Here is a 25,057-nt window from a genome sequence, read left to right as displayed (position 1 = left end):
CTACCGGCTTTATTGCATGCGAGATACCCCGCAAGACAGATATCTCTTCTTTTCTGCTTATCGAGAAACAATATTAGCCGCTCGATGACCTGTCATGCATGCGCAAACTGCGTCAGCGTGATAGCGGCGACTGTACTTGTATTCTGACTTTTTCACGGTTAATTTTTCATAGAAGCAGCAACAATTTCGAGAAGTTTTACAAGGTACTAAGCGAAAAGGAAAAAGAGGATTAAACCGAAATTGACTGTTTTGGATTCACATCCAGCTTCTTTGAGAGCACATATTGCGCCTCGTATGGATACCCTCGTCCCTTTCGCGCTTTACCTTTTGGTAATTATCCTCCGGTTTTTCTTTTTCTTTTCTTTTTCTTTTGTTGCTTTTATTATTTTAGATATATTTGTGTATATACATTCCCAATAAAGATTATTAAAAAAATAACTGGCAAAGGTAAATTACTGTACAGCAGTAGTTGATGGAACGTTGTGAACAGCCAGAAATCAAAGATTGCCAGTTATTTATCAGACGAAATTTGGAACTTTGATGCGTGCGTGACCAACCCATGTCAGTGCAGCGGCCAATTGCAATTTGCAACCAATCAAAAGACAGCAGATATTGTCGGCAGTCTTATAAACGTCAAGCGTGACTGAAGTTTTAAAACTTGTCAAAAGCCTGTAGGTTTAATTTACTCGCGCCTGATTGTGAACGGCAGCTAATTAAATTCTCTCTCGTCTCTCAGAGAGGAAAAAGAGAAGGGAATCTCTGTCTTGCAGGGTACATACGAGAATGCCTTACTTTAGATCGCGTGGTCTGCCCAAACCACGACGGACTGCTTGTTGGTCATTTTACTCGATAGTACTCTAAGTTACCTGCAGGACAGAGAAGACATGAACCATACATGCCATCGATATCGCTATAAAATCCAGCTGCGCAAAGACTGCAGTTAGAGCATATGTAGTAGGGTCCAGGTCTGCATCGACGGCACACGAAGCCTGAACGCCGAAGGCCGACTGTGTAAAAGATTTTCTCACCAATTGATAGTACGTAAAACGATTTTGAAGGAGCACATTCACTAAGTGGATAAAAAATGCGACAATTAACACGATTTCGATGGTAACAAATTCACCTTCTATTGCTGCTTAAATGCAGCTTGTACTCCATGTAACTGACATTTAGCGTTACTTCTCGATCAACATACTGTCTTCCGACCATCTGGCCCTTGTATTTGCGTGAAAGTGAGTTCTATCACCCATTTGTTGTAAAATGTACGTGTGATTTATTTCATGTTCCATGGAAATGCAAACAATCAGTTGCAGGTTAACACTTGCCAAATGATGTAACATATATCGGCAGAAACAAAACGACTTTGCATCCTTGCTGAATTTTTAATGAAATATTTGTAATTTTTTGAGCACATCCCTGTTTAATCATTTTGCACGCGTAATAAAGTATCGTTTGTTGCTACAGTGGACAATTTATCCGTAGATAAGGAAAACGTCTCACCGAGACGACGTTCGATGATAAATTTTCTAACATGGTTCCGAAGCTTTCAGGACAAAATGGAAACTCTTGAAGTTGCTTTTGTCCCTCAATATGCCCAAAAGAGACTTGGATGCAAAGAAAACACAACCAGATATAGAAGTTTGTCCGGAAAGCCTCGGAACTATGTTAGAATACTGATATATAGAACGTGCTCTATTGCTGCTGTATTTGGCCTCCAACAATCTAGCCAGCAACGTAGTTCTAGCATATACTTACATAGTCATTGACAAGTATTTCCTTCGAGGTAGTTGGCGAAGCTTGTTGCAAGTTAAAGACCTAAAAATCGTTTAATCGTTGTAAATACGCTTCCAATTTGTATGCTACAATTGGGGGCAATTGTTCACCCTTAAAGTACTCAGGGTCACTAATTCATTGGTTGTGATTGTTATGAATTCTAGATCTTTGCTTATATACTTATTTATCTACTGAATTTCATGGCACCCAAAAATTCATTTGAATGACGGTCATTTTAGTATTTAAGGACTTACCAGAGAAAGGTAAAATTTTGTTAATTTGTTAATAATCAATTAAAAAAACATATTCCTGTCAAATTACGGTTACCTGGGAAACGTAACGTTTCTTGTTCAATGGCATGTCATGCCAAATTGTTCCCAGCTGAGTTTTTTTTTAATCAAAGGTTGAAATGTGAGGGGTCAGGTCCATTCATTACTCGTCGAAATTTTGGCATGACTCTCCATGTCATTTGACATTTTCATAGCGGCTGCATGTTGCATCAGGTCAATTTCGCGTTTTTTGAAAAAGTTCTTCGTAATTTTCAGGTTTCTTGTGCACTATTGCAGACCAAGAGATAATCTCTTGTGCAGACATAGTAACTTTTAACATTCTATTACCTTTTTTGGATAATTTTTCGTCAATGTACTATATTCTCTGACTTTAAGAAAAAATAAGAAAATCCATAATGGTGGAGTGTAATACGCAAAGTAATAGACCAATTTCGATATATTAAATTTCAGCCTAAAACAATAGACCTCATATCAGCACAAGGTTCTGGCGAATAACTACAGAGTTTGTGGGGTTTATTTCCCAGAGCCTCGTGCTGAGGTCTATTGTTTTAGTCTGAATTTTAATGATGGTGGTGGTGGTGGTGGTGGTAGTAGTAGTGTACTACTTACACTTTCGCATCGTGCGACATTTCATCAAATATTTTGTCTTGTAAATATTCCAACGGATTATCAAATAATGTTCTGAAAAGGAATCAGTAATAATGTTATTAGAAATGTATACAACTTTTGTTAATTAATCGTTGTTATATATTATAGCTCGATATAGTTTTACTTGGAAAGAGCAATGCGTGAAAATACCTGATTGTACTACATAAAATTGGAATATTTCCATTTATTAAATCCATTTTGAAATCACTGGTTATCCTTGCAATCTGATTGGCTCTCAGTGGTGCGATTTATTCACGAATCGCACAATTTTTTGCTCTTAATCGCATCTTTTTCTCAGCCAATGAGCATGGGACAGTAAAACAAAACAAACAATCAGATTTCAATATTAGTTTAAAGTAATCAGTAAAATTTCAGGAAAATGAAAGGTAAAAATCCATTGTGTGGAGAATTTTGCAACTACTATTGCCAAAACTGTGTTGTTGTTTTCTTTTTTCCAAAAAAATTGACGAATTTAATTAATTACAGTTTCTAAATGACGATTATGAGCTCCTTCAGGTTGAAGACCTACTTAAATGGAAGTTTCCAACTTTCAGTGTCCATTTTGACGAATAGTTTGGCGATTTTTCTTCAACATCTGATCAAGATCCGTATGATAGCGAGTCCAGTAAAACATAAACAAACGAAAAGCACACAACAACAAATTCAGAGCCATCTCAAGAAGGTAAATGTTTCCAGGTTTCCGGTAGTTTCAAACGAAGCAACAAAAGAGCTCAACTCTGTCGCTGTGAATAAACATAGTCTAAATACGACCCGCTCCACGAAACAGCGAATGAATGAACGTCTTACGAAGCTGGTGCTAGTCCCGCCATCTTGAAAATATCTTGAAACAAATGGCGCCACAAGAACTTGACAAGGTCTTGAGTATTGAGTCCTTCGCCGAGGTCACAAAAAGAAACGGAGATGATAACGAGCTGGACTCCCTCAAAATCATGCCATTAAACGGCATGAAAGAAAAAAACGTACCATCCACTGGGCATCTTGCACTCGAGGGAGTTTCAGAACTCTAAAGAAATCCATCGCAGAATTACGCAGGATGCACCTTCAAATTCCTTCCCCAAAGACAATAAAAAGTCTCAGCCTCAACCACAGAAGAAAGAAAGACCTTCCATCATTGATTCAGGCGACGAGAATTGAACTTTTATACCTGAAGTAGACTATTTTCGTTCTGACTTCAAAACCGCTTGTTTCTTTGTCATGCTCGGATGAGTTTTCGTCACATGACATCGTTTTGCATACTAAATGAGACGTAAAAGCGTTTCCGGTTCCGTTTTTTTTTTTTTTTTTTTTTAACAAACCGGCTACTGGAACGATACACCAAATATCTAAAAATTAAGGCGATAAAATTATGTGATTTCAAAATGGATCTAATAAAGTGGCAATTGAACTTCGTGTCGTACAATTTTGGTCTGAAATCATACTTGTGATTTCAGACCAAATTGCACTCCACTCAGTTCAATTACCATTATTAATTACTTGCCACCATTTTAGCATTTCCAGTTGTTTTCTGGAGCTGCAGTGTCCAACAGTTGAACATATGGTCCAGATTCTGTCAAAATCCTTCAGTTGTACATTTGGCCTTGGCAGTTCATAAAAATTTGTGGTATTAGCAGAAATGCAACGAAACATAGCGGAGATGTTTTTCCAGTAACAATCCTCGCCATTCGGTTGAGTCTAAACGCATGAAATCTTAATTCAAACAATGCTATTTAAATTGCAAGACTACTTACAACAAATGAAGATTGCCGAGTCGGGCAAAACCTTTGCCGTCTATTTGTTTGATTGCATTGCTATGGAGGAACCTACGGACAAGTGAAGTTGCTCATCAATTACTGAAAGGGAGGGGGTGAATAGGGGTATGCAAATCCGCCGATCCGTTCCTTTTTTTCACCAAATCCGTCGATCCGCCAATATTTTTGTTCAAATTCGACACCGCAACCACGTCCAGAAACAGAAGTGTAAAAGTTTAAAGGCAAACTGGTAAATGTGAATGCCATTGTTAATTTCGCACAAAATTTAATAGTAAAGAAGGCAAAACGTTTGATGACTATAACAGTACAATTCCAATAACAGTCTCAAACCTGAGTTTAAATGAGCTTTGTTCGAAAAAAAAAATAATTTGGATGAACTCATGAACACAGCGATCAAGGCTGAAGAAAGATCTATGATCCAAATTTGGTTTAGGACCCAAGTCCGAACATCAAGACAGGCACAATCCGAGATCCGCGCCAAAATTCACAGCTGATCCACGATCCACTGTGTTTTCGAAATCCGCGAATCAGCTCGATTCACCGAAAAAATCCACAATTTGTGCCAAATCCGTCGATCTGAAGACCTATTCACCCCCTCTGAAAGTAACAGGCGACAAATATAACAAACATGTAATGAATCAATCAGCGTAATTACATTGGCTTACACTGTATGCTAGTCAAAGTAAACATCACAATTTAACGACATAAGAGTTGTCGTCGTTGCCCAGCTTATTAGCGCGGTTCTGATATATAAGTTATGTCCTCAGAAAAAGGTATAAAAAAGAGACTACATATGTTTATTTCGTATGTTTATCATCGCTGATGAAATTTTGCTTTATTTATTTTACTTACAAAGATTGCAAAGAGGTTTCGGCGAAAGCGCCATTAGGGATACAAGTCAAATGGTTTTTGATCAGCGCCCTGAGAAAAACAAAATAATGACGTAAGATTTTATATGAATAGATGGGCAAACAAGGAGGAGGTATTAATAGCTATTGAGCTTCACTTGATCTATTTGTAAGTAAATTCGTAAGGTCCCTGAAAATTGTCTCCCAGAGTGATCAGCGCTCATTTTTAATATATCAACAATATCCTCAACATTGAGTTTTAAAAGCATACTTCACAAGGTTTAGAGTCTATAATTAACCTACTCCATACACAGCTCAACTGGCTCAACTTGGTGGGTAACGCACCGGTATTGAGGAGGTCATGGTTTCGAATCTTGTCATAGGAAAGCCATTGACTATGGAACAACGCTCACTTCATTCGGTTCAAAATTGAATGAGAGAGCCATTCTAATGAAAGTAAATAAAGTAGGGCTTCAACCTCCCTATACTGTATTTTAGGAATGTGAAACGGATGGCCGTTATCCCTTGGGCTAGTTTCCAAATATTACATATTTTACAAATGTTGTTGACAGTGACGTCGAACTGTTTGATCGTGGCTCATTGATTAAATTAACTTACAGAACAAGTAGGTTTTTGAGTCCAGCAAATGTGCGGTTGTTGATTTGGGCGATCTTGTTGAAGCTTAGGTACCTTTGAAGACAAAGAAAATTATACAACAATTCTTGTGCAAAGTGTTTTGCACTAAATTATGGTTTTACAGATATGGTTAGGGATTCATGAACAAAGAAATGTTTTAGTTTATTATAATTAAAAATGGAGGAGTAACCAGGATTGCAAACTATCTTGAATAAGAACGTTTTCTGGTCAAACGTTTCAGTGAAACGTAAGCTTAAAAAACGTTTTCAAAGACTTAAGATCTTAGGACTGTTAGCTGTTACGTTTTAAAATTCTTTACTAAAGAAAGTTTTTGTTCAAGATAAGTTTAAGAGTTAACATATATTCAACCGCTTTAGTTTCATAAAGGGTAACGACCAGCTAGCTAAGAATCACTTAACTCCAAAATAGGAAAAAGAGAAAACTCCAAACATCAAACTGAAGATCTTATTGCACGAGTGATCTGAGAAACGTTAACATGATGAAAAAAATTACTGTTTCCCTCGAATCTCAATGTCTCCCGAGACGAAGTCGAGGGAAACATTGAGATCCAAGGGAAACAATTTACTGTTCCCCAAGGGACCAGTCATTAAGTAATTTGTTATCAGGGAAAACAAATTCCCGCAAAACAAATTCTGTTTCCCGTTGAGATTCCAGCGACAACATCAGGGCACATTCAACTGCATGCTCTGATCACTTGCAACAGTGGTCAACATTTCGTAGGTAACAGTAAACTGGGGCGTTTTCCATTGGACCAAAAATTCCGGTGTGAATTTCCGGAAATTTCCATGGGCGAATGGTACAGACTTTTCCAGTGTGGAAAACGACAAGCCGCACAGTTTTGTTCGCTTGGAATTTTTCAATGACTTTGAGGTTTAAATCGCAAATATAGAAGCAAACAGAACATTGATATGACGACACCGTGACTTTTTATAGACCACAACAGCGTGGACCTTATACAAACCACAACGGTACGCAGCGAAAACGTCGCAAAACAAAGGGTTTAATGAGCCGTACAATGGTTCTGCACGCTTTATAAATCTTTGTGCATTTCTTAGCCAACCTATGCAAAACAAGCAAGTACACCACAGGGGCATTATTTTCATAAAACGCTTTCTTCACGAATATTTATCAACATATAAGTGGAAAGATTCTAAAGTATTTCAATTTTCGAATGCGCGTCGACGTCATCCTTGCGTGAGATGTCCAACTCGCGGTCATCGCGCCCAAAAGAACTAGCGCTGAATAGAAAATTGCGAATTTGCATAATTTCCGAAGAAGAGGACAACCTCGTGAGGTACGCCCAAATTTTCGAACATATTTTCCTGGAAATTTCCGTTCCATTGATTTTCATCCCGGAATTTCCAGAATTTTCGGTTGAATGGTTCGCTTTTCGGAAATTCAACAATTTCCGGATTTTCTGGAACTTTTCTCAAAAAATTTCCGTACCATTTGTCCCCGTTTCGAAAATTTCGGAATTTTTGGTCGAATGGAAAGCGCCCCTGTTTACCGTTTGACGTCATAGTTTTCGCAATGTTGCCCGCTCATGGCATTTGGCGATAAACAGTTTCATCGTTAGACGTTATGTGACCATGAACCAGCCAATGAATGGGCGCGCTGTAGCGGGAAAAACGCCAGCTATATAGCATTGTTTTAGTCTCTTTTGACTTTATGTTTATTTATTATTTGTCTGGCCACAAATCATATCAATACTCACATTGTTGATAAATTTTGCAATCCGCTAAAAACTTTGTTTGGTATTGCTCGAATATTGTTGAAAGACAGATCACTGTAAACATAAAGACAAGGGAAAGAGCCAATAGATGAATAGAGATGCTTTAATTGTTGCCTTTAAAAACAAAGTTGATCAATGGGCAGCAAATCAAAATCACTACTACGGCTACTTTGGCTGTGAGGAACTAGGCTGACAACGGTGTTTTACCCGCCAAACTCAAATGATTTAAGATTTTGCTGTAAGGCAACGGTATGTGCAGTCTCTACTTGTCTTTACAAAAATGACTACTTTCAAGGAAACCAGAGATTATTCTACTTTCATACGAAATAGACTTAATTAATGACAATGATTTCCTACTCCTGTATCCGTCTTACGTCTCCCAGAACTCAGATTTGCCTTTTAGAACTTGATAGAACCGTCTATAATTCCAACCACAAAACAAAATATAAACTCTGATATAAAAAGAAAAACTCGATTTCAACACGGACAGGTTGTTCGTTCAACGATTACGTGATAAGCCCGAAAATACAAAACTTTCGATTATAATGAAATACATTTTGAACAGTAATAAACAATTATAGCTCAGATTAGATCATACGAAGCTTTCTTGTCTAAGGCTGTTCGGCCCGATACTAATATTACCGCATTGATCACCTTGCGGTAGGTGTTAAAATCGTTCAAATTTTCTGTACAAATGACAAGGAAACAATCATCTTAGAACTGATTTTTATGATTGAGAACTTTATCTTCAAACTAGGCTGTTCAAACAGTGAAAAAAGCGTTAAAGTGAGAAGTAAACAGCATGCTTATACTCACGTAGTGAAGAGTACGTGAAACCAGGCACTTTTTTGTAGTAGAAAGCAAGGCTACGGCGGGAAAACCGTACTGGTACGCGCGTCATGACGTCACCGTAAGTGATCTTTATTATCTGCCGCCCTACTACAGCCTAGCCGTGCCATATCTTAAAGTCCCTGTAAATGTCAAGGGAGCGGCAGGCGCTATACAATCAGCAACAAACTCATAGCCATTTTATCAATGATAAAGGTTGGGGGTGAAAAGTGAATTAACCGCTGTAGCTGATGTTTCGAGTGTTAGCTCTTCGTCAGATCAAGGTCACAAACTCAAATAATAAGGCATGATCTTAAACTGAGAAAGTCCCATTTTGCTGTGTTCGCTGTAGTGGCTTAGTCATTTCGTAGCTTCAAGAAGCTCTTTGAGTCCAATGGGTCTCCCAGTTTCCCTGACCTTTAGCCGTCAGAAAGAATTCATATTAGACTTTATTGAAATTCCAATGCCAGATTACAGGCGCACGGACGGAATTCATACATACTTTGCATTTTCAATTCACATGAATTCAGTTCAACGAGGCTCCCATTGGCATTGCTTATCATGATATATGTCCTGTGTTAATACTCACTCTGAAATAACCCATGATTCATAATTTCCTTTTTTGGCTGAACGAGTGAAGAGGGTCAGTGAAGGAACAGCTTATTCAATCACTGAATAAAACTTCAAAACAAACCCAAACTGTTCACAACTATGGGCTCATCACTGAGCCCCTAAATGCACTTTTTTATAGACTCACAGAATTCCAAGTACCGATACATTTTGAAATACATTTGGTGGTAGGTTACTAATCTGATTGTCATCCAGTGACCTGAAAGGCAAGTGTCGATAGAAAAAACGTTTATGTTTAGTACGATTAATTTACATGCACATTTGTTTGTGAGACCTTCCCCAGAAGATGTTTTTCTTAAACGATGACTTCGAACACCTTTCTCCAATGCAAAATGGAGTCGGGGGAGGGGAGTGAAGATAAAAGAGTACATCGTAAGGCTCGCTTGGAATTACTAATTTGACTGTTGATTTGTCGATATTGGTTTGTCCGCTTTTATTCTTTCATCTTTTAACCGAACGAATCATTTCTACATAGCAGCTGGAAATGATTTTGTTCAGATGCTGGCTCGCGCTAAAATTGCCAGGACATCTTAGTGCAATCAATAATATAGGGATTGGTCATTATTTATGATCTCGGGTGGGGGGAGGGTTTAACTGTAAAACCACTTGATGCTGTAGTATTTCCTCTAGAATAATTCAACGGGTTTGCAGGGTTTAGTTCTCCAGGCCAGGAAAATGCTGAGTAAACACATATGTTCCAGATCTGTGATATATTCCCTGTTTTCGTTATTCTTCGGGTATTATAATAAATACAATAATTATACATGTGCATGCGTGATACCTTTTTCTGACGACCGGTAATAAACTTGCTCTACCAAGTTAAGGGACGGACCATTATTATTATTATTATTATTATTATTATTATTATTATTGTTATTGAACGGACCATAAGGAATGTGAAGAGGGGGGGGGGGGAGCGGCGTGGGGAGAAAACGAAAACAAAATTCATGCAAGGGAGGGTGACTGAAAAAAAAATCGTGCAAAGAAGAAGTAAAAGGAAACAAAAATTCTTGCAGAGTGACTTGCATTGTTTGGCCTACAAACTGAACCCGCCTGAATGGCAATTGGCTGTCACTTTATAATGCAGTTTTAACTTCTTGGTCCTGGTGGAATCCACATTCACCTGGATTTCACTACAATTACGAAAACGGACTTTTTCCCTTTCAAGGCTAATGCATTTTGTGCGCAGCAACCTCATCATGGACCCTGGTAGCCAAACATCCTTGCAGTAAAACCCATACAGATAACCATGGCTTAAAAATGATTAAAAAAAAATTGTGTGCTATAAGGTAAAAAAATGAAAGGGTAAAAAATAATTTTTCGAAGCCACTTCCAGGCAATCAGGTTGTGCCGAGTGTCAAGATTAAGATTGCGAGTGTAGAATACCCTCCCACTCTCGCCCCCTCCCGCCCCAAAATTCCTGTAGGGGACTTGACCCCGAATAAAAAAAATCCTCTAGAGGCAATGGGCGTGAAAAACTCCTGCAAGCTAAAAACGTCCCACCTCCCCCACCACCCAGTCACTTTTCTAACGGGCCGTCTTTACTTTCGCTAAGTTGAAAAGTTGAGAAGGAATTCATTTAATGCGTGTTGCGCTTTTACCGTTGGCCAGTGATTATATCTGCCATACGTTGTGATTAGTTGATTTCTTTTTCATAAGCGATAACAAGGTTAGTATAAAAATACTTACAATGTGTAGATCTCAAGTTTGGATCCAGCCTTTCCAAGTTGTGATATATCAGTTATGCGGTTTTTGTACACGTGCCTGAAAAAATTCTTAATAAGCGACAGTATTATCTGCGACAACATCAACAAAGGCAAAAAAAGTCATATGATATAATATTAACATAAAATTATCTGAAACTTAACAAGCGACAAAAACATCACCAAAAAACAAACGATAACAACAAATAACTTCAAATGTTATATTTTTCAATATATTATTTTAGGGAAATCGAGAACCTGAAAAAGTATAAGGCATTTAATTTGACAGGGTGCAAGAGCGATTCTTTTGTGTGTGTGTTTTTGAAATTTGAGTGACCACTTAAGTGCAGCCAGCTACTTTATGTGATTTTTAACAAGCATACTTACATTTTACTTGCAATATTTAATTACAACTGGATCGTCTGTAAACGGTGACAATTTTGATTCCACTGACTTGAGGTTTTAATTCATAGGTTAAGTTAAGGTTAAATCCCAATGGCAAAACGCAACGGTAAGAGAATGCACGAGGAGATGTAACACCGTTGAAAACATTCATGAGGTTATTGGTGATCCTCGTCCGAGACAATTATAAAGAAAGTACGGCTTCTTGTCCGATCAGCAAAGCAAGTATAATCCGATACTCATTTTCATTCTTATTTTTTCGTTCTTTATTTTCCCAGGTAATATCAGTGATTTTTTTCTTTCTTTGTTACCTAATGAAAGATCTTAGAAATAAAAAAAGGACCTTATCACGGTTTTCGACGCCATCTTGACGGGTAGGCAAAACGGTCAGAGATTACAGTGTTTGTATGGGGATCCGATGGCAAATAACTTTTTGCAAATCGAATTTTATACAATTTGTGAATCGCAATGTTAAAATACTAGGTGGAAGATTGCATTCACTAAGTTAATTTTTATAATTTTCCATACATTTGTCTGCAATTTTTATTTCCGCGCCGCGGTGTCTACCCAGCCAAATTTACAGACAGATGTATGGAAAATTTAGAAAAATTAAGTGGGCGTCTTCTAACCAAGCTACATTCTTGAAACTTGTTGAATACAATCTTCCACCTAGTATTTTGGTACTATTATCTAGTATTTTTCTTGGTGAATACAATCTTCCGCCTATGGTGTGCACTTTACATCGCTGATGGTATTAAATTTAAACATCGACGAGACTTGGAGGTGACGAACTTTGAGGTTCTCTGGTGTGCAATAAAGATTCAAAATTCTCCTTATCTCGTGGGCTGTGTGTACAGAGCTCCTGGCTCTTCTTGTCCTGATTTCTTTGGCTATCTAGATGATGTTTTAAAATCAGAATCACGGCGAGGAAAGCAGTTTATTATCACTAGAGAAATCAGTTGTAACCTGCTTGATAAAACTTCACTGCGGACAATGAGGGCTGTAGAATTTCATGGAAGTCATTGGACTCAGGCAAATTATTACCAATCCTACGAGGATCTCATCTAGTTCTTCATCCTTGACCGACGTTATTTTAACATCCACTCCAAATGTGTTTTCAAAATCAGGAGCGCTGAAAAATTTAATCAGTGATCGTATTCCCATTTATGGGATTATTCCAAGTTTAAAGCAACATCATAAATATTATGTTATAACAACTCGAAGTCAGAGTGATGGCTGTTACTCTGCTTTCGAAGATGACATCAAGAATATCCCATGGGCTAAAATTAAAGGAGAATTGAGCATCGATAAGAAGGTCCAAACATGGACTGAGTTCTTCAGTAATGTTTTAAACAAGCATTTTCCACTTAGGAAAAAGAGGATCAGACAGAACACTTATCTATGGATATAAAGTTCCAGTCTAAAACTCATGAGACGTCGTGATCATCTCCATAAGAAAGCTCTTGAATCAGGTGATGAAGTTTCATGGGAATCATACAGATTACTTGGATATCAAATAACCTACATTCTAAGGAAAACTAAAAGGAATTATTTCACAAACAAATTGGAGGAAAACAGAAACAACCCAAAAGGCTTCTGGAAAACCATTCGGTATGTTCTTCCAAGTAAGAAGAAAGCGTATGGTATCACTGAGATTGTTACTGAAGACCAAGTGATCACAGACCAGCAGCAGATATGTTATGTTATGAATTCCCATTTTAACAGTATTGCTTCTTCTGTTTTGATAAAAACATACCCGGACAAAGAAAGAAGGTCTGAGCCTCTTGTTCCATTGTTTGATGCAGTGAATGGCAGTGACTCAACCTTACAATTTAGGTTGCTTTTAAATAATGAAGAAGTGTATAAAGCACTAATTGGTTTAAATCCAACCAAGGCTACCGGGTCTGATGGCATACTAGCTAGAGCTATTAAGCTTGCTGCAGGACAGATAGCTCCGAGTGTTACATATCTATTCAATGAATCTTTCAGACGAGGTGCTTTCCTTGATTTATGGAAAATCGCCAAAGTTACATCCCTATCAAAAGCTAAGGACACAACCTCATGTGACGCTTTCCGTCCAATTTCTGTGCTTCCCTGCTTATCTAAGGTTTTAGAGAAATTTGCAAATAGGCAGTTACAGGGTTTTGCTTAGAAGAATAGTTTTCATCTTGTGCTTCAGCATTACTTGTTCTCATTGATGATTGCAAATGGACAATAAAGGAATAAATTCAGCTGCATTACTGGACCTTAAAAGAGTTCGACATCATAAATCTCAGAACTCTTCTGTTGAAATTGAAAAATGCAGGGATAAGTGGTACAGATGGGTTATGGAAGAGAGAGTTATTTAAAGGATCGGAAGGAATACGTCATGGTAAATGGTATTCAATCTTAGACCCTCCCTATATACTATGGAGTTCCGTAGGGGAGTGTGCTGGGACCAACCCCGTTTACTAAGCACTACAACGACATATCCAAAGCAAGTAATAATGGATCCATAATATTTTTTGCTGATGATACTGAAATCCATGCTTCACATTTTGATATGGATGAGGTTGTTCATTTCTAAACGGTGATCTGGTGAAAATTCGTGAGTGGTTGGTTCACGATGATGTGGTCCCTCATCGTGGCAAATCAAAAACCATGGAAATTGGAACAAAATATGCGATTGGTAAAGCTAGTGAACTTGATGTTTTCCTACAAGATCACAGATTGAAAGGAGCTTCATCCTAAAAGTACCTTAAAATTTATGTTGATAGCACCTTAAATTGGTCTATTCATGTTGAGTACATCAGCAAAAGAATTTATCTGAAGCTGAAACTTTTGACTGAGAGGTTGACAAATTTTCTTAGCTCAGAGGTACCTCTCAAGATATATAAAGCTACTATGCTCCCAATATTTGGTTATGGATGTGTTGTATGGATGGATTGTCCAAAAAACTTCGTGGTAAACTTGACAGATTACAGAACCAAGCCATGAGGATCAGCCTGCAGAGCAATAGAAGAAGCTGCTGCCAAGAGCTACGTGACAATCTAGGAGTTTTAACCTTAAAAATTCGGAGACATTATTTACGCTTTCTCTTAGTTTTCAGGATTATCAATGATATGAACTGTCCCAGCCAGTTAAAGGGTAAACTTACAAGAAGAGCAGAGATGCACACAACAACTGTTAGAGATACCAGCACTCTGAACATTCCAAGAGTAAAATCTACAGCTGGAGAAAAAAACATTTGAGTTCTCGGCAGCAAAAGACTGGAACAGTCTACCCTGTTAACTCCGAGGCCTGTCCAAATTAGATTCTTTTTAAATCAAAGCTATATCAAACCTTACTTGAAGAGGATCGAAAAACTCATTGGTGTAACCTGGTTAAGTAATCAAGAAATGTATTTATATATTTTTTATATGATGGGTTTCAAATTTATTCTTATTATTCGTAATGCATGATGGACGTATTTCAGAATTTTTAAGTGATAATTTTCTAAATTCTCATGTAAAATGAAAAATTTATTATTTATTTATTTTGTTTCTTTTTTTTATTAGAGAATATAAAGTATTTATTGTTACTGCATGCACATGGGTCAATACCAGACAGTTCCTATGGTTCTGTCTGATCCATTTTTGCAGTATAAATAAAGTCTTTACTTACTTACTTACTTACTTACTTACTTACTTACTTACTGTACTTATTTACTTCCCTACTTATTATAACATTGTGATTCACAAACTTTGTAAAATTCGATTTTGGAAAAAGTTATTTGCCATCGGATTCCCATAAAAACACTGTTATTTCGGACCGCTTTGCCTACCCGTCAAGATGGCATTGAAACCTGTGATAAGGCTTATCATCCAACGTAGAGTCATAATATCACAAGGAGAGCACCACGTCTCGTCCGCTCAACAAAGTTAAGCCCTGTTCGGCCAGGGTTCTTGCTTGAATGGGTTACCAAATACCCCAAATACCCCGTGTTGTAATAACTTTTAAATATATTCAATGTAGATCATTTCTGCGGTAAGATATTGAGTACTTGCATCAGAAATTCAAAGAACAACTAACTTGACACGGTGCAATCGACTGTAAGCGCGATGTTCGAAACCCGCGAAAAACTCCTATATGAAAAGGTCGGGGATGCTCCTCGTCTCGGGTACAAATCAAGGATTCTGGTGTTGTGGCTAGCACCAGAAAGCGAACCATACATCGAGAACAACCCTCTTTTCCAACTAGACGACTTGACAGAAATTAACTTAGTCAAAGCCAAAACTAGGGACTTCTATTGTTTAATTAACAAAAAAATTCACACAAGGTGTCAAACTGGCCCAACGAAATGGAATCAAACCATGCAGTTGGATGGGGAGACATGGGAAAAAATATTTACCTCGCTGAAAAACATTTGTAAGGAAACAAAATTAAAAGAATTTCAATTCAAACTTATTCATAGAATTGTTGTAACAAAAAAGGAACTTTTTAGATACGGAATCAAAACGGATGATGAATGCCTCTATTGCGCTGAACATGATTCAATCGATCACACATTTAATGATTGCGAATTTGTTAAGAGCTTTGTTAAAAACATCATCGACTGGTTTAATGCTGTCAATAATTCGAATTTTAGTCCAACAATAGAAGAAAAACTATTTGGCATCATGCCCGGCTCATACGATAAAACATTATTAAAGAAATTTAATTATACGATCTTGTTTATGAGATTCTACATCTACACTTGTGTTAGGGTGTTGATAACCAAACGTCACCATTCTTAGCTGTCAAAGTATCCTTTAAGGCGCACTTGAAGAAATAATAATAAAAGAAACGCTCTCATTTGTTTTCCGCTGATCTCTCGAGTACGCGAGTCGGGTCTACCAGTGCGCGCAGATTACTGCGGCTCGTGCTTTCTACATTTCCCTCGTGTTCTCAAATGCCCGTCGTGTTTTATCACAGTGTAATACACGGCTTAGGGTTCTTTATTTGTTAAATAGATCACGCAAGGAAAACTTGCGTTACAGCGTATCTAAATTTGCGTACTGGATCACAAAAGTACGGAGAATTGAGCGATTTCTGGGGGAAAAAAAGCGGTCGTTATTTATATTGACATCGTAGTGTTAGACCAGTGCTGTTGTGCGAAGAACATCGTTACTTGTTTAAGGATTTTTTTTTCATGAATTTGATGAGATGGCTTGAGGAAGGAGCGATAATCCATCTAAACAACATTATAATCCTGTGATATATCAGCGGTTTAGAGAATCGAAGATTCAAGTTGAGATGCTGCCACTGAAGGGCCACAACATGCCACGAGGCAAACCAAACAAAGTTATTTCAAGCTGTTATGTGAGAAAGTGGTAAGCTCCTGGTAGATGAACCCAGAAAAAGTTCTGATTACTTTCCTTAAAGCACAAATACCAGTGTCTGAGGTTCTTAGCCGACAGCGCTTTAACACAGCAATATCTTGTGCATTTGTGGCTTGTACGAAGCACGAGCTAAAAGCAGCCATCTTCACAACATACGGAATACCGATCCGTGGCAAGAACAGGTTCAAGAGTTCGATAAACATCAGTTTCTGAAGATAGTATCGTGTTTCAGTGACCAAATAAGTTGTAAGTCTTTCTCATGTTTTCTTGTCAAAATCTTGACAAAGCAATCCACCAGCACGTTAAGAGTTTCCTCGCAAAACAACACTCCAAATGTGACTCTTCTTTCTCAGAAATGACGTGTTTTCCAGACTTTTGTGACTCAGTTACCAAATGCGGAAGCCTTTCTTGCGTGATCCATATAAAAATTAGTTTCCATGTGTGGAACTTAGTAAAGTTTAAGACAATCACGGAATTATTTGTGTCACTTTGTTTGTTTTAATTTTTTGTTGTAAAACGTCGATCCAGAACAGTTTTTGTCAGCGTACTAACTAAACAAACAGTTGAAAATTTAAATGAATCTGTGTTTGTTCTTATTCAGCTAATTTCTCTGGTAATCAAGCTCAGTGGCTATAACAACAGCAACACTTGATGAATATTGTAACGATTTCCGCTTTGAGCGTTTTAACATTGTAAGAGTTACTATTGTAAGAGTTACTATTGTCGTTTTACCTTTTACAGTAGTCTTTGGATCTCAACAACTATTTTAAGCCGGACCACCATTTAAGACGAAGCACCCTAGAGTTGTACCATGTTACTTTCTTTTCTAGACGAACTTGGCTTTTCAGCGCTGCTAATTTGCTGCCACAATGTGCATCTAGTATTATCTGTTTAAAGAATTGTATACGACTACTTACATGATTAATACATTGGTCAGGCCAGTGAAATCTGGTACAGATCTCAGCATGTTCTCATTCAAATTGCTACGGTATAAAAGAATACATACAGTTATAAAATAGTAAAAATTAAAAGAAAAGACGTGGTTGGGCATGAATTAAGCCATCTTTAGTTTAATTAAATTGAATAGCCCTTTTTCACGGTTAGTTTTTTCTCTGCATTTGCATTACCATGTAATCCAACGTGAATGCAATGCAATTTCGGGCTAAAACTACAAAATAGCCCGTAATTACCTCACACACATGCTAGATTATATGGTGATGCAAATGAGAAAAGTTAACCATGATAAGAGCTATTGAATGGGTCTATTAAAACAATATAGTGTTTCTGTCAAGTAAGTATCGGCTGATAGTTGCCCTGCGGACATTTGATGTTCTTAAAACAAATATTTGCCCTTGCTAATTTTAAGAACATCAAATTTTCAATGGGCAACTATCAGACCGATATTTCCTCGACAACAACACTCTACTGTCTTTATTGTTCACCACTGTTTTTACTTCCGCAAGCTAAGCCAGTTCAGATATCTTATTACGTCATTTTCAACTTTTTTAGAAGAAGCGCGCTTGCCTACAGAAAAATTTTCTCTAACGAATTCTATCCATCCGGGTATTTTCCTTGGAAGGGCACTATGAGCAGATAGTGTATCTTCGCCGATGAACACTATCGCGTCATGTGTTCAATTTCAACAAGTAAGAATGGGAAAAAATTAGTAGTAAACAATGATTAACAATTAGAGTATGGGCTCGAGATTTCTATTTAACAATTAGACCCGTAGCCCGCAAGGGCTACGGGTCAATAGCCCATGAGGCGAAGCCGAATCGGCTATTGACCCGTGTCCCTTGAGGGCGAAAGGTCTAATTGTTTTAGTATCACCCACGGACAGAAAAGGTAATAATAACGTTAGCAAGTGCAAGTTGAAGAAATATTTATTTGGGAATAAAACAAAAGAAAGCGTCACGCTCGATTGCGCCAATTTCGCTACTCGAGGACTATTACTGATAGTCCTCTAGTAGCGTAGCCAATTAAAATACAGGATCTGTATTGGTCCTCTAGTTGGGTGATACTAAAAGGTGATAGTTGATGAGGCCGAAGGCCGAATCAACTATGTGCTTCATAGAAATCGAGGGCGAATGATTTAATTGTTTTGGTAGAATTCTAACTGAAATTTCCTTCAAATAACGATTCCTATTATTTCTGGTCTTAGTATTAAACTTCACACTTTAGAGAATTCGCGCGGACTGAATTAATTGTCAATTTGACATTTTACGATGACTGCAGAAATTCTCGCGCGCTCGTGGGCTAATTTTCATGGTCAATAAGCGGACGGACACATGAATTTATAATTCATGCGATGCGTCAACGAGCAAGAGCTGACAATTTGACAATTTGTTATCGTAAAAAACAAATTGACGTCATTCGTCTTTCCTGTTATTGACAATGAATTTCGTCATAACATTGTCAAAGTGGTCGGCGGACCCACTCGGCTATCGCCTCGTGGATCCACAGCTCCTAGCCTTTGACAATGTTATGACGAAATATATGATCAATAACAGGACAGACGCATGAAAATCTGACGTCAATCTGTTATTGGCAGTTATGTGCGCACGCTTATCAGTACGTTTCTTTCAAAAATTTCGAGCTTTTTTTAAAATTCAAGAAACCGTAAATGCCCTTCTTTTAGTCTTCTCAGGAATTTTGCTTATTCATTTGTTTCTAAATGTTCTTTCAAAACTTCTGAAACGTTGCAAATTTTGTCGACCAGACCAAGCCACTGCACTTTAATGGCTGATAGTGTGCAATGGCTCAGCCGATCAGATTACAGCATTTGCATTAGTATATTTGTAGAATACTACTAATGCCTGATAGTATAAGAGTAGCTCAGTCAATCAGATTGCAGCATTTGCATTAATATACTAGTGGAGTTCTACTAAAACGTACTAAACTTACAAATACGAAAAACGAAATCAAGATAGCATTGACAGATAATAACAAGAAAAAGCAATTGGAAACAGTTACAGAGCTGTGTCCAGCTCAAATCCGTCACAGAGTGTCCAACTCAGAACCTTTATACTCGTTTAACAATTCTTTATCGAACTCGTCCATTAGATGGTATTACGTATTACTTTATACTCTGCCGCTACATTCCTTTGCAACGAGATAATGATGATGATGAACTTTGCTGGCGTCAACAACAAAGTATGATTAATTAAGGACTCTGATTAATAATAATAATAATAATAATAATAATAATAATAATAATAATGCCTTATTTATATATTTGTAAATATTTATTTATATATCACTATTCAATAGCGCTTTACAATGAGTTTAAAAATATCTCACTAATAAAAATTCAGTGTAGTCTTAGATAAACGATTTCAGAGTAAACGGCCGCGTTCCAAAGATTGTATTTAAAGGAGGTCACTCCAAAAAAGTTTACTTGCCTATAGCAAGTTAACATTCGGCTTTTCCACTCACCGAAGTTTCAGTCTCTGAAGAAGTGCCCACTATCCTGAAGAAATTCGTTTCAAAAGAAGTGACTTCGGAGGCCGCCATCTTGAAACTGTCTTCGCAGTCAGGCAGTGTTTATGTGACGTCATTCTGTCCGACTCGAAATTGGCGGGAAGGAGAAAAACCTGCCACTGACTTGGCATCCTTTACAAGGTCGGCAAAATCTATTTTTCCAAGGGATTATCCACTTCACTATCTTAAATGCTATCCTTTCTGAGTTTGGAGCATGTCTGGCTCAAAATAGTATGGCTCAAGAGCAGCCATAATCCAGAGTGGTAGCTAAAAAGCTCTTCGGAAGCCATTTGGACAAAATCTTTCGGACGGAATGACGTCAAGAAAATGGGGCCGGGCTGCTGAGTACTGTTCAAAATGGTGGCAACGATGTCCGAATTTGGGGCTTCTCTGGAGACGAATTTCATAGAACCTGCACATTAACAACTGAAACTTCGGTGCGTGGCTAAACTTAGTGCAATTTTTTTCATTAGCGTTGACAAAAAAGATACGTTTTTTAGAGTGACCATTTCCTTTAATGTTGTTTGGTGGAAATAGATCCCGGGTATACTTTGGGAAAATTCTGCAAGTGACAATAGAATAGTCAATGAGGGGATGCAAGCGGCGATAACTTAAAGTATCGCTTCACGCAGAGAGTTTTGTCTGCGGTTAGCGATGGCGTCAGTTCATGTCATAGAAAGTGTTGGTGGGTTGTCAGCTCTTCTTTTGAGACATCTGGCTAATTTCGTTGTCAGATCTGTGTCCATCCTATTTCTACGCAAGATCTCGACGTGAGGCCTTGTGGTGAAAAACAGGATTGCGATGGGGCCAAGGAAAGGGTTCGCGCTGTTTCTAATACTCGCGTCATCAACGTGTACTTGCATCAGACAAATACTGGTATGTTGTAAGTAGCAGTATTTGTAGAGGATACCCTGGTCAGTTCTTCACGAAATTAAAAATTCAGTTATGTCAAGTTTCCCCAATAAATTTGCGCGAATGGAAAGAAGATCACTTTAGCTGGCCGATGGAGACGCCTAGTGAGTTATGAGAGTTATGTGAGTTATATAACTATTTCAACTACTAGACATTAGTTTTTTTTTTTTTTTTGCATAAATAAAGTTTTACCTACCTACCTACCGACGGTAAGGCCTACTCTGAATATTTCGAAGTTGTGCCTTCGTAATTTTTGGTTTGCTGGCCTTTTTGTTACGCCAACAACAAAATACTTTAAGTAGTGCATTTGCTCGTCTTAAATTGTTTGACTACGTTTGCAAATGCCTTGTCCAGTGAAAACGTTAATGCCGGTGGATGACAGGTCAACGGTTTAGGTTGTACCGTAATAAAACCGCCAGCTTGTGGAGTGAGAGGTCGCATTCGCCCCGGGTTCTCGCTAAATCTGCAAGAAATTCTGTCAGAATGCTGATACGATTAGCTCAATGTTTGTCCATCAGAACTGTCGGGTGACTCGCCTCATACAGTTTGATGTAACGCGAAATAAACAATCACGCAGCTTTAATGTTTTGTCGATCAGAACTGGCGGGTGACTCACCTCGTACAGTTTGATGAACGTGAAATAAACAATCACGCAGCTTTAATGTTTTGTCGATCAGAACTGGCGGGTGACTCGCCTCGTACAGTTTGATGAACGTGAAATAAACAATCACGCAGCTTTAATGTTTTGTCGATCAGAACTGGCGGGTGACTCGCCTCGTACAGTTTGATGAACGTGAAATAAACAATCACGCAGCTTTAATGTTTTGTCCATCAGAACTGGCGGGTTGACTCGCCTCGTACAATTTGATGTAACGTGAAATAAACAATCACGCAGCTTTAATGTTTTGTCCATCAGAACTGGCGGGTTGACTCGCCTCATACAATTTGATGTAACGTGAAATAAACAATCACGCAGCTTTAATGTTTTGTCCATCAGAACTGGGTTCACAGTCTTCCTTGAACGTAAAATTCTGGCGGGTGACACACCTCTCGATATAACGCGAAAGAAGTAATCTCGCAGCTTAACGTTTTGTTCTATGTAAGACGGCGTTACTATCATTTGCTACTTATCAATGCGCCGATAGCGAAACACGCATTATTATATTCCAAACTTCTCTCAGGAGTACAAAACGAAGGTCCTTTCTTCTAAAGGAAATTCAATGCCTGTTTGAAATAACTCGATGACAAGTATGACCTGCTGCTCGTTTCTGGATTGCTTTCATACAATAACATTTTCCTGATAGAAGACTGTCGGGAAAAACACCTCGCTAAGATCATACGTGGCAACACCCGCCGCGTTTGGGTAGTCCATATAAATTCCTTGTACTAAAAGTAGAAGGAAATGTATGGAGCTCTCCGGAATACTTACAGTTCAAGCCGTGCGTGTCTTCTCATTGATTAGTTTATTTATTTTCATATAACATGTTGAATTATTCTCGCATGTTGATTGATTCCTAAACATTCTTTTTTGTTTCTTTATTGCCTGAAACAAGTAGTTTCCATGTTACCGTGCGTCTGTTCAGTAATAGATCACAGAAGACATCAAGATGGGGTAAGAACATCAGTTACACTCTCTTTGTGATCTATTACTGAGCAGACGCACGGCAACATGGACTCTATTCGTCAAGTAATCTGTAGAGACAGAGCTTACCAATGAGTGAGTTTACTAAATCGTGCAAATGTTCCATCAGCTATGGTCTCTAGCTTGTTCCGGTCTAACATCCTGTTGTAAAACACACCATTCAACTCACATAAAGATTAAGGACCCAAGTTATAATTCATGAAATAAAGATTCATAAGTTTCAGAAACAGAATTGTCGTGGCTTGGTAGTGAGAGACAATTTTGAGCTGAGCTATTTACACAAACAGAATTGTCGTGGCTTGGTAGTGAGAGAAAATTTTAAGGTGAGTTACTTACAATCTCGATAGTTGATCGCCGGGTCCTTCCAATGCACCAGGTTGTAAATGAGAGATCACATTGAGGGAAAGGTCGCTGTATATGTAGATAAAACAGGTTCATTAAATAAAATATTAAATGAGTTAATCGAATAATTAGGGCCAGATAGGTCACAGCACTTGAAGCAAGCTTTTCGGCATGAGCTAAATTTTTGAAGCACTCGAAATTTATCCTTGCTAAATCAAATCGAAATGTTGCTTAGAAACAGAACTAATTATTTACTTACAGACTGGTCAAATTGTTCATCGCTCGAAAAGTTCCATTCTCGATATGTTGAAGACTGCAGCCGCTAATGCTTCTAAAAGAAAAAGAATGAATAACAATAAAAAGGATTCGAAAGGAAAAAACTCTGAAACTATTTTTTTTAACAGTTATACTTGTATTTTGTTTTTGTCTGTTTTTTTTTGTCGGTCTATATTTTTTTGGCTAACTATTGTTTATTTGTGTGCGTGTGCGTCTGTGTAAGTTGTTTTAATCATTTATTGGTATGCAATTGCACAATTCGCTTAGTAAGTTCGATGTTTTTTTCTCTTAACGTTAGGGGAATTAGAGATCAGATTAAAAGAAGGAGTATCTTTTCGTTTCTGAAAGAACATATTCTGAACCAAGTGATAAAAACGTCTGGAAAAAAGAATGGAGTGGCGAGCTATTTCTCTCGCATGGCACAAAGCATAGCAAGGGTTTCTGTGTTTTAATTAATCCCACGGCGCAAATCCAAGTCAATTATTCTTATTCCGACAACTCAGGCGGAATAGTGTTAATTACGATTTCTCTGAATGGTCATAAACTCACACTTTGCAATATCTATGCACCAAATAACCAGGCCAATCAACTACAATTCATGCAAGAGCTTAACAACTGCATTATTGAAAAGACGGAACTTACTTCATTAATTGTTGGTGGTGACTGAAACTGCACATTGTCTAAAAAACACAAAATAGGGGGTGCGCCTTGGAGGCAAACAATCTACAGTAATCTCGTCTCCACGACCATGGAAATGTTTGATTTAGTAGATATTCAGAGAGCACGGTACCCCAAATTACGTAAGTTTACATTCGAGTCAAAATCTTTAAAAGTAAAATCTAGAATCGACTTCTTTCAATTGCAAAAAACCTCACACCAAGTGTTAAAAACACGCAGATCCATCTAGCAATTGCTCCTGACCATGACGCAATATTCATTTCATTATCATTACCAAACCAATGCCCCAGAGGCTCAGGATTTTGGAAATTCATCAACACCCTCCTAAATATAATGATGAGCAGTATGTCAACAGGGTTCGTGACGCGTACTCACTAGCACGTAACTATTATAGCCATTTAACCGATAAGAGACTCTTTTGGGAGATGATCAAAATGGAAATAAGATCGGCGACGATCTCATATTCCAAAAGTAAATCCAAACGTATTAATAACCGTGAACAGGATATTCTGTGGAAACCTAACCTTCTAGATAGTACCATCTGTAACAATTTCTACTCCCCTGATATTGATGACACGCTAAAAGAATATGAAAATCTTAAATTTGAGCTTAAAAGCAATCTATGAAGAAAAAGGTAAACAGGCTATGTTTAGAGCTAAATGTCGTTGAGAAGAAATCCGAGAGCGGCCAACAAAGTATTTCTTCAATTTAGAAAAACGAAACTACAACAAAAAGACCATCAGTGAGCTTAGACTGCAAGATGAAACAACTACTAACAATGAAATCGTCATTCTACATCAAATTGAAACTTTCTATAAAAATCTATATGCATCTGATGGAAATTTTCTTCTAGATGAAGAGTGCAATTTATTTATCCGTAATTTAGAAATCCCCACTCTCATGGATGAAGATCGCCACAATCTGGAAGGTCCACTAACATACGACGAATGCAGAAAAGCATTAGAAACCTTCCAGAATGATAAAGCCCCCGGAGAAGACGGTTTTACAATCGAATTTTATAAATATTTCTTTGATCTACTAGGCAATGACTTATTAGCGACTCTTAATGAAGTACATGCAAATGGCGAACTTAGCATCTCTCAACGAA

At 37.8% G+C, this 25,057-nt stretch overlaps 2 protein-coding genes and 1 long non-coding RNA gene across 4 annotated transcripts in view; 1 reads left to right on the top strand and 2 right to left on the bottom strand.

Annotated features, from left to right (window-relative positions):
* The window catches only part of LOC110043839 (uncharacterized), a 45,315-nt gene that overhangs the window by 8,377 nt on the left and 11,881 nt on the right, over positions 1 to 25,057 (bottom strand). For both annotated transcript variants that reach the window (XM_089275662.1, XM_020749338.2), the window contains 13 exons: positions 23,255 to 23,326; positions 22,990 to 23,064; positions 22,723 to 22,794; positions 17,537 to 17,602; positions 10,865 to 10,939; positions 9,303 to 9,374; positions 7,700 to 7,771; positions 5,947 to 6,018; positions 5,333 to 5,401; positions 4,460 to 4,531; positions 2,673 to 2,744; positions 1,756 to 1,815; positions 867 to 1,069 (listed from right to left, as the gene is read on the bottom strand). In XM_089275662.1, coding sequence (XP_089131788.1) covers positions 867 to 1,069; positions 1,756 to 1,815; positions 2,673 to 2,744; positions 4,460 to 4,531; positions 5,333 to 5,401; positions 5,947 to 6,018; positions 7,700 to 7,771; positions 9,303 to 9,374; positions 10,865 to 10,939; positions 17,537 to 17,602; positions 22,723 to 22,794; positions 22,990 to 23,064; positions 23,255 to 23,326 — 1,052 coding nt within the window. The remainder of the gene's footprint in view (positions 1 to 866; positions 1,070 to 1,755; positions 1,816 to 2,672; positions 2,745 to 4,459; positions 4,532 to 5,332; positions 5,402 to 5,946; positions 6,019 to 7,699; positions 7,772 to 9,302; positions 9,375 to 10,864; positions 10,940 to 17,536; positions 17,603 to 22,722; positions 22,795 to 22,989; positions 23,065 to 23,254; positions 23,327 to 25,057) is intronic.
* Positions 4,024 to 4,389, bottom strand: LOC149101627 (uncharacterized). Its single transcript, XR_016202838.1, has 2 exons — positions 4,309 to 4,389; positions 4,024 to 4,278 (listed from the first exon to the last, which is right to left on the bottom strand). It is a non-coding gene; the product is annotated as an uncharacterized LOC149101627 (long non-coding RNA).
* LOC110043840 (uncharacterized) lies at positions 12,710 to 13,432 on the top strand. The gene has a single exon (XM_089275663.1). It carries the CDS (start codon positions 12,710 to 12,712, stop codon positions 13,430 to 13,432), a length of 723 nt encoding a protein of 240 aa, XP_089131789.1.

This window comes from Orbicella faveolata, unplaced genomic scaffold (assembly GCF_042242905.1).
Source record: "Orbicella faveolata isolate gen_17 unplaced genomic scaffold, um_ofav_v1 contig_37, whole genome shotgun sequence".
Taxonomy (NCBI): Eukaryota; Metazoa; Cnidaria; class Anthozoa; order Scleractinia; family Merulinidae; genus Orbicella; species Orbicella faveolata.
Note: the sequence above shows the minus strand (reverse complement) of the source record. Positions and strands in the feature narration are given on the sequence as shown.

What these genes read in the sequence shown, in the direction of transcription:
- LOC110043840 (XM_089275663.1), top strand. Translation starts at nt 12,710, where the DNA reads ATGAGACGTCGTGATCATCTCCATAAGAAAGCTCTTGAATCAGGTGAT.